Raw genomic sequence first — 14,026 nt, forward strand, 5'->3', positions numbered from 1 at the left:
CTGTTCCTAGAGGTAGGAGGGTTTGAAAGTGTTACAACGCCAAGAACACCGCCCTCATTTCCAGAACATTTATGTGCAGATTGTACTCCATGTTGGACCATTCCCCTTGGACTGTTCTTCCCTGAAAAAGTCCCCCCCCCACCCTATCAGAGAAGCGTCCGTGGTTATCGCGGCCGTCGGATTCGGTAGAACAAATGGACGACCCATAGTGAGATCCTGACTGAACACCCACCATGAGAGGTCTCGCTTGCAAGAATCTGTTATCAGAATCTCGTGCGTTAGGGGTAACTGCTGGAACGACCACTGTGTGAACAGCAGCCATTGGAGGAGCCTCATGTGCAATCTCCCCATAGGAACTGCAATCAGGGACACTGCCATGAGTCCCAAAACCTTCAACACCAATTTGGCCGGGGCTTTCCTGCATTGCAGTAGAAGAAGAACCTGTTCCTTGAGGGATGAAGCCCTTACTTGTGGGAGCTTTACCAGTGTTAAGCGCGTATCTAGGTCTGCTCCGATGAATGAAATGTGCTGTGAGGGCAGTAAGGCAGATTTTTTGAAGTTTATGGAAATCCCTAGGTGGGAACAAAGGTTGACTGTATAGTCTCTGGCTTGTATGAGGCAACGCTCGGTGGTGGCGGTGAGGAGCCAGTCGTCCAGATAGGAAAACACCTGGAATCCTAGACATCTCAAGTGAGACACTACCACTGCCATGCATTTGGTGAATACCCTGGGGGCTGAGGTGAGCCCAAAGGGCAGGGCTCGAAACTGAAAATGACTGGCTCCCAGCCGGAAGCGCAGGTGATCTCTGGACGGTCTGGCCATCTTGATGTGGTAGTACCCGTCCTTGAGATCTATCGAGCACATCCAGTCGTCCTTCTGCAAAAATGGAAGGATCGATTGAAGCGTGACCATCCGGAACTTTTCCTTCTTCACGAAGGTATTGAGATTGCTGAGATCCAAAATGGGTCTCCAGTCCCCTGTCTTTTTTGGAACTAAAAAGAACCTTGAGTAAGTTCCGGATCCTTTTTGGTCCGCCGGGACTGGCTGAATGATTCTTTTTTTGAGCAGCTTTGAAATTTCTATTGCTGCTGGGCCTCGCAGATGGGGTGGCACATCTGGAAACCTTCTTTGTTGGGGTGGAGTTGACATAAAGGGGATTTTGTATCCTCTGGTTACAATGCTTTTTACCCAGGAGTCTGAGGTGAGAGTTAGCCAGGCCTGTGGGTATAAAGCCAAGCGACCCCCCGACTGCCTCCAGAGCAGGACAGTCGGGACCCCATTCAGGAGTGCTGGAAAGGCTTACCAGGGATAGGATCCCTGTCGCCTTGGTTCTGCGGACCCCCTCTTCTGCCGGGGCGACGTCTTCCATGTCTGCCCCCCCCCTCTGCCTCTGGGGGGGGGGTCACTCTGTGTGGCCTGAAAAGATCCCAGAGTTTTACAGAACCACATTTTTCCGCCTCGTTGCCCTCTGGGGTACGGTCTAGATGGAACGGAAAAACGGACTCCGACAGCAGACAGAGTCTTTCCTTCTTGCTCACAACGAGTTAATGTCTCTTTCACTTTGGGCCCAAAAAGAGTGGCACCATCAAAGGGGGCGTTGGCGAAGGAAGACTCGAAGGCTTCCGCAAATGAGCACAGCCGCATCCAGGACGGTCTTCGTACAGCAATTGCTGAAGCTGCGGCTCTACTCGACCCTTCAGCCGCATACGAGATGAGCCTCATGGACGAGTTCACTATGGAGGTAAGGGTGTTAAGCTGTGCTGTTACCTTATCTGAAACAGCAGCATCTGTGTTACCCTGGAGGGTATCTCCCAGCTCCTTGATGAGATCCCTTTGTAGACGTGTAAAATGTGTCAAATAGTTTAGCGAACGCATGGAAAAAGTCGCTGAACTAAAAATGCGCTTCCCGTATCTGTCCATAGTCCTAGAATCCTTATTAGGAGGATGAACAGAAGAGGAAGACTCAGACATCTCCTTTTTAGTGGCTGCAGCCACCACCATAGCGTCAACCGGGACTCCTTTGGTGAGATAAGTCTTGTCCTGGGGAGCGGTAATAAATTTGCTTGGTTTTCAAGGGACCGGTTCCACTGTGTCCGGTGTCTCCCACGCCCTTCGAGCAATCAAATCCATTAATTCATTGAAGGGCGGAGTAACAAAGGAGGTAGAAGGTTGAGCACCAAAAGCCTTCAGCAACACAGACTCATCCTCAGTGGGGGCTAGGGACTGCCAATCACCCCTCTGTTTTAAAATCTCCAAGATGTCCGCAAATGAGACATCCTCGGAGGGGGATTTTGGAGACCCCTCTGACTCATCCAAGTCAGTGACAGAAGTTAGAGATTCCTGCGGGGAATCTAAGTGCCTCCTCTTGCACAATCTTTTCCTCGGAACCTCATCGGAGGGGGATTCCGGTGAGGCCTCCGAGGAACAGGGGGCACCCTGGGGGTGGCTGAGACAATGGTGCTCCACGCTTTGGATGTGTCGTGGGAACAGAAACAGAGAGCGTCTCCTTAGGGGAGGGAGAAGACGCCTCCGATGAAGTGGTTGTCTGTGTAGACAAAACCTTCCTCATAAGGTCAAAAACCCCTGAACCTTGGGTCGAGGACTCCCCCGGTTCCGAAGAACATGGAAGAATCCCAGACACGGGACCCATGGGTCTCGACCCCGAGGACGGAGCCGAGCCAATCTGCGCCGAGAAGGCGAGTCGGCACCGAAAGATCGGTAGACTCTTGGTTCCGGAACCAAGGAGAGATCGTCGACTCCGCGACTCACCTATAGGTTCCGAAGGAGTCTAGGTCAATGGTGTCGATCGTGCAATGGACGGTTTCGACACCGAGAGCTCCACTATCATCGGCTCATCCTCTTCCGGCTCCGAAGACTGGATGGCTCCGACATCTTCGACCCCTTCGAGAACTTAGAAGCCCGGTTAGACTTGTCCAAAGCCTCCTGGAAAGCAGGCTTAAGAAGTCCCCTGTCTATAAGTTTCCTGCGTCTATCTGTCATGACCCTCCCACTGAAGGAATGGCATATAAAACAATCCTCTTGCAAGTGGAGAGGCCCAAGACAGTAGACGCAGGAAGTGTGGTTGTCAGTGATGGACATTTTCTGCCCACACGGACACCTTTTAAAACCAGACTTGGCTTTCTCAGACATAAGCAAAAACACTTTTACTGTAAAAAAAGAGAAAATTTAAACACCAGCTATAATTAGAGAAAATAAAATATATATATATATATATATATATATATATATATATATATATATATATATAGCTATAGGTTATAGAAAGGTAGGCCCCAAAGGGAAACCTATAAAAGAACTAACTACACTACACACACACTATAGTAAAGCCAGAAACTAAATTCTCAATAACTATAAGAACTTTTAAACAAAACAATAACTATCTTATCTGTCAATAACAAGTTTTCTCTGGTCCGAGCTCTCTTATCGATGTGACCCGTTGCAGCGGCAAACTAGATCTGGGTAATGGCAGGGAGGATTGTGGGATATAGCCTGGTCTCGACCTTCTCTAAGATGCAGAGCTTTGCTATGCGGCCGACTCGGAGCTGAGGATCGGCTCCGAACCCGTGTGTAAGAACAAACGGTGAGATTGAACACTCTCACATATGCTTATTTTCAACTGTTTTCTGCACTTTGATTAAAACAATATTTGCTGCATATATGTTTGTTTAAACTATGCAATTGCACTTTACTGCATGTACTGTACTGCACATTTAGATGGTCTGCTAACTGAATTCCTCTAACAACTGTAATTACTGTTCACCTGCTTGTTTTGTTCATTTTATTTATTTGCTGCACTTGAAAAACACTAGCATGGACTTAGTTCACATTTTTGCTGAATCTAGTACTGTTTGTGACCTTTGGAGCTTGTAAAACAGTTAATATTTTGTCTGGAGAAGCCCCCTGTACCCTCGTAGCAGGAAGGTACAGTTTGGAATGATCTAGCTAGAGTTACTGTTGCAAGGCTCTGCTTAGGGCATTTTGATTGCATAATTTGAACTTTGGCCGTTTCCTGTTTTTCTGCTTTTAAAAAACCTGTGTTTGAACTGGTTTGTACTTGTTTGAGCACGGCGCAGCATCAAGCACTACTGCGCAGACTGCTTACCGGTTACAGACGCCTGCTCTCTAGCCTCACAAATATTACCTAAACCAGAGCTCTTTGTGCCTAAACCTGCTAATACCTTCCCCTGCTGCATAGCCTCGTCAACTGTTATAGCCAGACCAAAATTACTCCTAGGACCATGAACTATCAGTTTCCTCCTTTTCTCCTACCAGCCTGGTTGACATGGGTCTACTGAGTGCCTTATGTACACTGACAACCCCCTACTTCTAAATTATTCCTGTACCATTTGTGAGAGATGCACCTACATTATGAATATGGAATCACAGCTCTCTCCCGCAACAAGTAGCAATACAAAGCGGGTTGTCAGCCCACCTAGCACAACTGCTACTCATGACACACAGCATACACAGACCAACATATGCAGATGTACTCACAAAATTCTAACTAAACACCAGAGACCTCCAACATACATACATACTAAACCAAACAAACACCAAAAACACACAATATACATAATGTCACAAGCACAAGTGTCTCGCCATTAAAGCCCACAAGGCAATGCACATCCACTCCAAATACCTTAGTCAAAGGAGACTCTATAGTAAGAACAAAGACATCCCCCTCACCAGGCTGAACAAGGAGAAAGTCACGTTTAGCTGTCTTTCTGGTGCCAGGATTAGTTAAATCACAGAGGCACTCAAAGCCTATCATCAAGTACCATTATGATTCGCCCATAGTACATGTTGGTGTGAATGACTTAAACGTACCTTCCTGGACTACATGAAGAGAGACATGATGAGCTCTCTGATTATGTTATCACAGACAGGCATGTCCCTAGCCTTGAGTAGCATATTACCCTCACCTAGGATGATACTACAAACAAACATAAAATCACGGACTTCAGTAACTGGCGTAATTTCTGGTGTCATTTTAAGGGGATCCAGTTTCTGCTTGCCAGAGATGGTCTTCATCCTTCAACTCTTGGGATTTCAGCTACTGCCAAAGGCTCTTGCCACCCCCACAGTGCATTTTTAGGCAATGTCACCAGGACAAAATTCCTGACCTAAACATTTTATTAAAAAAAAAAAAAAAACTCAAGGTTATGCTGCTAAATGCTAGGAGTCTTAGCATGAAACTGCACTCAATGGAAGCACCTTCACCTTGGGAGACACTGATATCTGTGCAGTCATGGAGACCTGGTTTAAGGCTGTGAAGATCACCCTAGCCATAATGGGTTACACCTCCTACCACACATTCAGACCACGAACAGAAAGCATGAAAACTAAAGAAGGAGGTTATCAATATTCAATGAAGATAAATACACCTCCAGATTGGTTAAACAGTACGAGTTCCTGGAGACACTTTAGATGCAACTAACTGTCTGTAGGACAGCTATTCAAGTTATTGCCAGATACAGGACTCCCCCTCCATGAATCAGGACACCCACTCTGCCTACTTGGATCTACTGGAATCCATCAAGATACATCAGAACACCATGGTTCTGGATGACTTTAATTACCCATCCATTGACTGGATAAATTAGCCGTGCTCAAACTCACTTGCCCAAATGTTCAAGTTCATTAACTCCAACTCTCTGGACACACTAACATCCTGGTTCTGGTGCTTACCAATATGGGGGACTGCTGGAGCACCCCCACTTTGAGGTCTTCCCTTGTCAGATCTGACCACAAATCAGTCTCATTCGAAGTATCTATCACCCCCCAGCAGCAACTAAACTGAAAAACTTCTCCAAAGCTGATATAGCTTTCAAATGGATGGTATAAATAGTTTCACTGCACCTTCCCCCTCAGATGGGACTGGCAAATATGCAGAGTCATACACCAATGACTTTTTTTTTTTTTTTTACTAACACCTGTATAACTGCATTGATGTGGCTGTACCTGATAGGACCAAAACAAGCTCTTCAAGGAAGAGCAAACCTGCCTGGTAGACAACTGCCATTAACAGACTTTATAAGAGGAAGAAATTGCTGTCCAAAAGTAACAGGGAGTGTGCCCTGAACTAGAAACACTCCCTCCTCAGCATAAACAAGCAAATAAGACTTCTTGCGAAGTCCTCCAAAGCAAACTACAAATCCAAATTAGCATCCTCAACTAAGGGCAACCATAAGGCATTCTTTAGTTACATTCGTAGCCTAAACGGTAACATCCAAATCTGAGCCAAACTGATAGTTGATACCACATACACAGAGCCTGTGGTCATAACAAGCCTGTTAGCTAACAGGTTCTGTGAAAACTTCACTCCCCTGTCCCCACCACACATAACCCATGACACTCCTTCCACCGGTCTCCCACTTTGCATCTCTAGAAAGCAGGTCATATACGCCCTCTCTGAGGCCAAAAACACAGCATCTATGGGACCGGACAACATCCCAGGCTGCGTCCTACATGGGCTCCAACAAGAACTAGCAACACCATTGGGTACTCTTTTCAATCATAGTCTAAGCACCAGCTTCGTCCCAGCTGAATGGAAAATGGTCACCGTTCTCTCCCTGCACAAAGGTGGCGCTTCCACTGACCTCAAAACTATAGACCTATTATGACTAGCCTTATCTGCAAGGCCATGGAGCAAATCATCATGGACCTTATCAACAAAGACATAGGTACTCTCCAAACACTTGATCCTATTCAGTCTAGATTTGTCAAAGGGAGATCATATCTGTTAAACCTGGTGGACTTTTTTTAGACAATCACCAGAGCCCTGGACAATGGGAAAATTGTGCATACAGCCTACATGGACTTGGCCAAGGCTTTTGACACTATTCCTCACTCAGGAATATTAAACTCACCCAGCTAAGTATCAACCCTTTAAGTGGGCTGCTCTCACCGTCAAAATAGGGCACTCCACCTCCAACAGCAGACTTCAACCAGGGGTGTTCCACAGTGATCAGTCCTGGGATCTCTACTGTCTGGAATCTATTTCGCCAAAGTACAAGCAAAAACTAAAGGTCTGTGGCTAACAACGTTTGCTGACGACTGTAAACTGGGAACAGTACAGACTCCCTGAACGATCTCAACATTCTACAACAGGGTCTTATGCAAACAAATGATTGCTGCCAAAGTCACTGCCTTAAACTCAATGCAAAAAAAAGTACCATCATCCCTTTTGGTAACAGCAATATTTCGGCTACCACATGAAAAGAAACACCCAAAGCATGCACTCAGTAGTGAGAGACCAGGGCACACGGCTGACAGCAACCTTACCTTTCATCACCATGTCTCCACAGTGGTAAGAATCGTGTTCTATATTGCTCATCTCACAAGGGCACTGCCTCCAGTTATAACCTCCCAAGTACTCTTCTCTCATCAGGCCAATTAACTGAGTAAAATGCCCAAACGCCCCTTTTGGTATGTACCTTTCCAAGCACCTGCAGCAACTGGACAAAGGTTCCTCACAAGGATAATTCAAGGTCTTCAGCATCTGTCCTGTGTGGATCGGCTGAAATCACTGTAATTTTACTCTGTTTCATACAGAATACTCAGAGGCAATCTCTGCCTTGCATCTAAGGCAATCTCCGACTCTGCTTTACTAGAAATATTGCATATCCCAAGTCCAATGGCTCATAAGTTACTCAATCTCAAGACCTTAACCTGGCATGTGACTATTAATAGAACCTGCTGGAGGGACAGATTAGTCTCCCAGAGGTTACCACACCTGTGGAACAGACTCCCAAATTCATGTCAAGCAGTGCACCTCAATGGCCCCTCTTCAAGCGCAATCTGGACAACTGGATGGGTAACCGCAGTTTCATCTCGGAGGTTACACATGTCTGTCTTGGACAGGGGCAATAAGTGCTGATCGTGGAAACAAGGGCAGAACTTGGCTAGACATGTAAGGGCCTTAGGGCCATTAGCCTAGTAACTTCCTATGATTCTACAATCCTTCGTGCTGTGGGGTGCAGATGCTGTGGGCTGCTTTATGTACAAACAAAACAAAAAAGCTAGCATAAAGAAGCAAACACAGAAGTAGATACAATACATATTAAGTGCTTAACTGTACTGTAAGTCAAACTGACTTAAGGCAATTACCTTTGCAAATTCATTTTCTAAAACTGGATAACACTGTACAGCTTTTAAAGCAGCATAAAAATTTGCTGCATCTGAAAAAGCAAACAAGGATTTTTAATTCCCACCAGTCTGACACGAGTAGGATAAAAATGGATTTTTTTAAAACTGGGAAAGACAAGTTAACCTAGAATGTGTCCTAAGTCTGGTCTGGGTCAAGCAGGCTGTAAGGTGTGCTGGTAGGATTCCACCAAGTCTTGTACTCTATTACTAGCAGAGGTACATTAGAATGTAAACGTCCCAACATATATCATTGTTTGGACCTTCTTTGGGTTATTCATATGCAAAACACAAGGGCTAAAAATTACCATGGGAATGCAAGACTAGGCTTCACAAGATTCTCACATATCAACAGACTTAAGTACTGATGAACCTATATAGCAATGCCTTGTTTTCACTTTTGCCAAACCCCAAAATTAACCAACATTTTTGAACCCATGCATCACCTCAAAAGTAACTAGGTTTATGTTCAATGTCCACAATCTGATACTTGCTATCCATCTCCACTTCTTCTAAGACCCAGGTAGTCCTCCGCAGTTAGCAGTTGTCTGTGTGTGTGTGTGTGTGTGTGTGTGTGTGTGTGTGTGTGTGTGTGTGTGTGTGTGTGTGGATTTCAGCTACTTTCATTTATTTATTTTAAACCTTTTGGTCACCAGGTTAGTCCATTACGCTAGTGGCCTTTTTCACGGGAGATCAGAGATGGTATTTATACTATTATGGGAAATTTAGCCAGAATATTGGGGAACTTCCCCTTCTGTTTTTGATAGATGCCGTGGGATCATTTACATCAACCTGAGCTACCACTAACTCAAGCAGATGGGACCTCGGTTTAACCTCTCATCCAAAGGACAACACACTCAGGAGTACAGCAGCCCCCTTATGCTGTACTGCAATGTCAGCAATATAGCTACCTGGTGTGAAAATAGAACCCACAGTCTTCTGCACAAAAGGCAAGTGTGCTAGCTGTTGTGCCTCTGAATCTACTGATGGTACCACACTTGTCATTTTTCCCTTGCTCCTATTCCATATCATTTCACATTTTCCAGTTTGGATAATCACTGCTCAAGTATTTAATATTCCTCTCTAATTCAAGAGGACGAGGAAGGGTGTCAGAGAAAGTGGATACAATCAAATCAACTGCATATTCTATACTGTACCTTGCCAGTTTTGCAGTTCCAGGTCTTGCTCTATTCTTACACTTGGGTCATAAAATGGTGACTTCAGCTCTTCCTCTGTGAACTCATCCAGAAGCATTGATGCACACTGCACAAATCCATATTCACATGCCAGGTGGAGGGGTGTGTTCCCATTGCGGTCTGGGACTTCAGGGTTTGCTCCTTTTAGTATCAGGCACCGTGTTACTTCAGGCTGATTCAGAAAAACTGACAGATGCAACGGTGTCTACCAAAACAAAGATACACAAGGTGATTAGTTGAATATGTTGAAAAACTGTGTGAATTAAACCTGATACACGTCAACTTTAACATACATTTAGAAACATGGAACGTTTGACAAAAAGACAGAAAAACATAATTCATAAACATTTAAACTAGTACAATGCAAACATTACTTGTATCCAAATTATCTGGCCATTTCACTAAGACAAGTTCCAAGTCTATCCTGATATTTGGCGTGCTTTTATGCCTACATAGCAAATACATTCTTACAGCACTGGTTAAGCTACAAAAGAACTCTCCTTGTTGGGCCTAAATTTTGTTTCTTATATTCGCCAATTTGTGTTCAGCATATTTTTCCAAAGGCTTCCATGCTTGGGAGTGGCAGTATGCCCATAATATGCCCATAAGTACTCATGCTGAGACAACATACGAATACAACATAACCGTTTCCACATCCCTTGCACCTGCTAGTTCATTAACTCACCACTAGCAAGAATATTCCTGCAAATAAAGAAAAGCAAGCAAGATCTGGAACCTCCATTTAAAGAAAAGTTATACATCCTTCAAATGCTCCGACAGCATAAACAGCATCCTAGTGGTGGTAAACCAGTCACTATTGCAAAAAGAAGTCTGTTTGTGTCTTTCGCCTTTTCCCGGTTTGGGATTGCCACAGCAGAACTCCGGTCCGCTAATGATTGGTAGTGGATTTTTACGTACCGGGTTACCAGCCCTGATGCACAACCTTCAACGAAGGCACGCCCCATTCACATATGCCTCCACACAGAAGACGTTCTAGCTGAGAATCGAACAGGATGTCTTGCTATGAGGCGACAACGTTACCGCAGCACCACCACCGCAGAAAAAGAAGTGTTCAGCAGAAAGATGAAAGCATTCAAACTTCTACCAATAACATATTCTCAAGTTCAAGAAAGAAAGTGCAAATTAAAAAAAATCTAGTCCCAAGCAAAATCAACTTACATACATTAGCAAATGATGATGCACTGTACTTCACTAGGGGGGAAAGTAGCTAAGATGATTTAATGTCACAATATCAGTAGCATGAAGTAAAAGTCTCCCCTTTTCATGGAGAGTGAGACTGCATATACAAAAACATATGCACACACACTATGTAGTGAAGACATCTCCCTCTTCTTGGTACATGCAAACAGATTAAAGACAGAAGAAAGAACATGTTACACCAAAGTCACTTAATGTACGAAATATGTTTTTAAAATTACCCCACCGTGTAACACTAATGATCACTGCATGGATGTGATGATGCAGGACAGACCCAGTCAGGCCTCACAATCATGAGTGAGTAAATCCTGCTTTACCGATGGTTAACTGACAATTATATCTGACTGATCTGACTGATCTACAGGGATCTCTAACTGTTGAGGTTCGGTAGGAGGAAGCAAAAACATATCTGGGGTGGAAGCAGAAAGGTGTGCCTGACCCATTAAGAATGGTCTTCATACCCAACATCTGATACAGTAAGAAAGTCTTTATGCTATCCAATATCAGGGGCCCTAATGTTGAGATGAATCCCAAACTGTAACCAACAGGGTGAAAGATGCCAGAAGATCATGCCAGCACACAGCCTTGAAGGCTATGTCTACAGTCAAACTAGAAGAAACCAGACTATGAGAGTAATAAGGAGAGGATAAAACAGGTAGTGGGGAAATGCAACTCCTGGACAGGAGACTTACCACAGGAAAGATTAGGCAATGACACTGATCAAACACAAATATCAATCTCCCGAGACGTGCAATTTGTTAAATTTGACTACTCTCCATTGAAGACAACGAAACTCGCCAAGCCACCAATTAAGTCTTTAAAAAAATTTGCCCAATAGAACTTCCTGAGTAGGCTGAACCCATTTAGGAAGCAAGGGCGCCAATCTCTCCCTAGTTTCTACATTTATAAAAAATACAATGATGAAAGGACCACTTCAGGTACAAATACAGACAGTCTTCTGAGAAGTTGGAATGATCTGGGGAAACTAGACACCCAGAAAGTACGGTTTCGTACCTACCATAAATGTAGATGTCTGATAGATATGCAACTGCAGTCCTGACATATGGGTTTGTCCTGCCTCAGGCAGCCCTTCGGTCGGCCGGATTCCAAAGCCTGGGTCCGGCTGATGTCGCCTCTTCCCCGACGTCAGAGCGGCTGGGGTATAAAAGCATCAGCAGACGCCATCTTCTTCAGTGTTTCTTGCCCCAGATGCCAGGTGCCCTCCAAGGAAGGCTAAATTTAGAGAATGGATAAAAATTCCATATCTGCACAACAGTAATAAACAGATGCACCATAACAGATATCCCCAGCTAATTTGAAAAAGGGGGAGTGGACCCTAAAAAAGAGAATTACAGAGGGGTAGGAGGGAGGGGAAACCTGACTGTAGTTGCATATCCATCGGACATCTACATTTATGGTAGGTACAAAACTGTACTATGTCCTTCAAGAATGCAACTGCAGTCCTGACATATGGGTTGAATACCATAGCCAAGCTGGGGGTGGTAGGATTTAAGATAAGGATGGTGTAGCTAAAATGCCCTGCAGGACTGCAGAAGCAAAGCCAGCTCGGGATCTGGAATATAAAGGCAGGTTGTAATGTGTGGAAAATGTATGCACGGAGCTCCATGTAGCAGCTTCTAGAATGTCCTTTGTAGCCACCCCTCTTAGAAAGGCTGTGGAGGTGGCTGTAGCTCTGGTGGAGTGTGGCCTGATATTGGCTGGCACATCTTTTCCATGGAAAGAGTAGCAGAATCTGATGCAGTTTGCAATCCACTTTGAAATTGTTTGTTTGGAAATTGCCTTTCCTTGTACTCCAGCAGCGTAAGCTACAAATAGTTGGTCAGACTTTCTGTTGGCCTTTGTTCTGTCCAAGTAGTAGCGCAATTGCCTGTGTATGTCCAATGTGTGCAGAAGCTTTTCTCCTTTATTTTGAGGATTGGGAAAGAAAGTAGGCAGGTGAATTGCTTGATTTAGAGAAACACTGGATATCACCTTTGGCATGAATGAAGGATTGGTTCTTAAAGAGACTCTGTCCTGATGGAAAATGAGAAATGGAGGTACTGCCATGAGGGCCTGTACCTCCGAGACTCTTCTTGCTGAAGTAATTGCCAACAGGAAAACTGTTTTCCAGGAGAGAAATTGCAATTCTGAAGATGCTGCTGTCTCAAAAGGAGGAAGAGTTAATTTTTCCAAGACGAAGTTGAGGTCCCATGCAGGCACTGGTGGTTTTCTTGGAGGTTTAGTATTCTTTATCCCTCTTAGAAACTGTCTTAGCAAAGGATGTGAAAACACAGGTGGATCACAGTTGTATTTTGCTGAAATTGCTGAAGCGTGTATTTTTATGGAAGAATATGAAAGGCCATTGTGAAGCATTTCTGCCAAGTATTCTAGTATCTGTGGGATGCTCATTACTGATGCATCCTGACCCTTGTTGGCATTCCAGATGTTGAATCTCTTCCATTTGGCTGAATAAGCTTTTCTGGTGGAAGGCCTGCGTGCTTCCAGTAAGATCTCTTGAACTTTTTTGGAGAGAGAGATATGGGGAGAAGTCAAGGAACCCTCCAAGCTGTCAGCTGCAATGTTTGCAGGTTGGGATGAACAGTCCTGTAATTGTGCTGAGTTATAAGCAGAGGCCATTGAGGCAGGAGCCACGGCTTGATGCGAGTTATGCTCCTTAGTAATGGATACCAGTGCTGTCTTGGCCAATCTGGAGCTATCAAAATGCCTTTCGGTTGTTCTGCTTTGATCTTCAGTAACACCTTGGTCATTAATGGTAGAGGTGGAAATGCATAGATTGTTAGAGAATTCCAGCTGAAGGAGAGAGCATCCATTCTCCATGCTTGAGGATGGTGTGTCCTTGAGCAGAACCTCTTCAGATGATGATTGAGGTGTGAGGCAAAGAGATCTATGTCCGGTCTTCCCCATGCATGAGTTATTTGTGAAAAAATGTCTGGATGCAACATCCATTCGTGCAGATCCATAATGTTTCTGCTTAGACTGTCCGCCAGAACATTGTCCTTGCCTGGGACAAACTGGTATTGCAACTGTATGTTCAGTTTCAGGGACTTTTCCCAAAGAGTCATTGTTATTCTGCAGAGGGGGCAAGAATGGGTGCCTCCCTGCTTGTTTATGTACCACATAACAGTGGTGTTGTCTGTCTTTATTAGCAGATGACCTTGCTGAAGATATTTTCCAAAGGCCTCGATTGCATGAATCACTGCCAACATCTCTTTTTGATTGATGTGCAGATGCAATTCTGGGGGAGCCCATTGCCCTTGAATGCATCTGCCCTCCATGTGCGCCCCCCATCCATGATCCGAGGCGTCTGTTGTAACGGTTTGACTTGCTTGAGGTTTGTTGAAAGACACGCCTTTGTTTAAGTGACTTGCTTGTGCCCACCACAGAAATTCCTTTTGTAGACATGGAATGAGTAGAATAATTGCTTC

At 44.6% G+C, this 14,026-nt stretch overlaps 1 protein-coding gene across 2 annotated transcripts in view; it reads right to left on the minus strand.

The window, feature by feature from the left end:
- Positions 1-14,026, minus strand: part of NFKBIE (NFKB inhibitor epsilon) — a 488,349-nt gene that overhangs the window by 198,528 nt on the left and 275,795 nt on the right. For both annotated transcript variants that reach the window (XM_044060874.1, XM_044060865.1), the window contains exon 3: positions 9,324-9,567. In XM_044060874.1, the coding sequence (XP_043916809.1) occupies positions 9,324-9,567 (244 nt within the window). The remainder of the gene's footprint in view (positions 1-9,323; positions 9,568-14,026) is intronic.

This window comes from Protopterus annectens, chromosome 1.part0 (assembly GCF_019279795.1).
Source record: "Protopterus annectens isolate FY-2018-M chromosome 1.part0, PAN1.0, whole genome shotgun sequence".
In the NCBI taxonomy this organism is placed as follows: Eukaryota; Metazoa; Chordata; order Ceratodontiformes; family Protopteridae; genus Protopterus; species Protopterus annectens.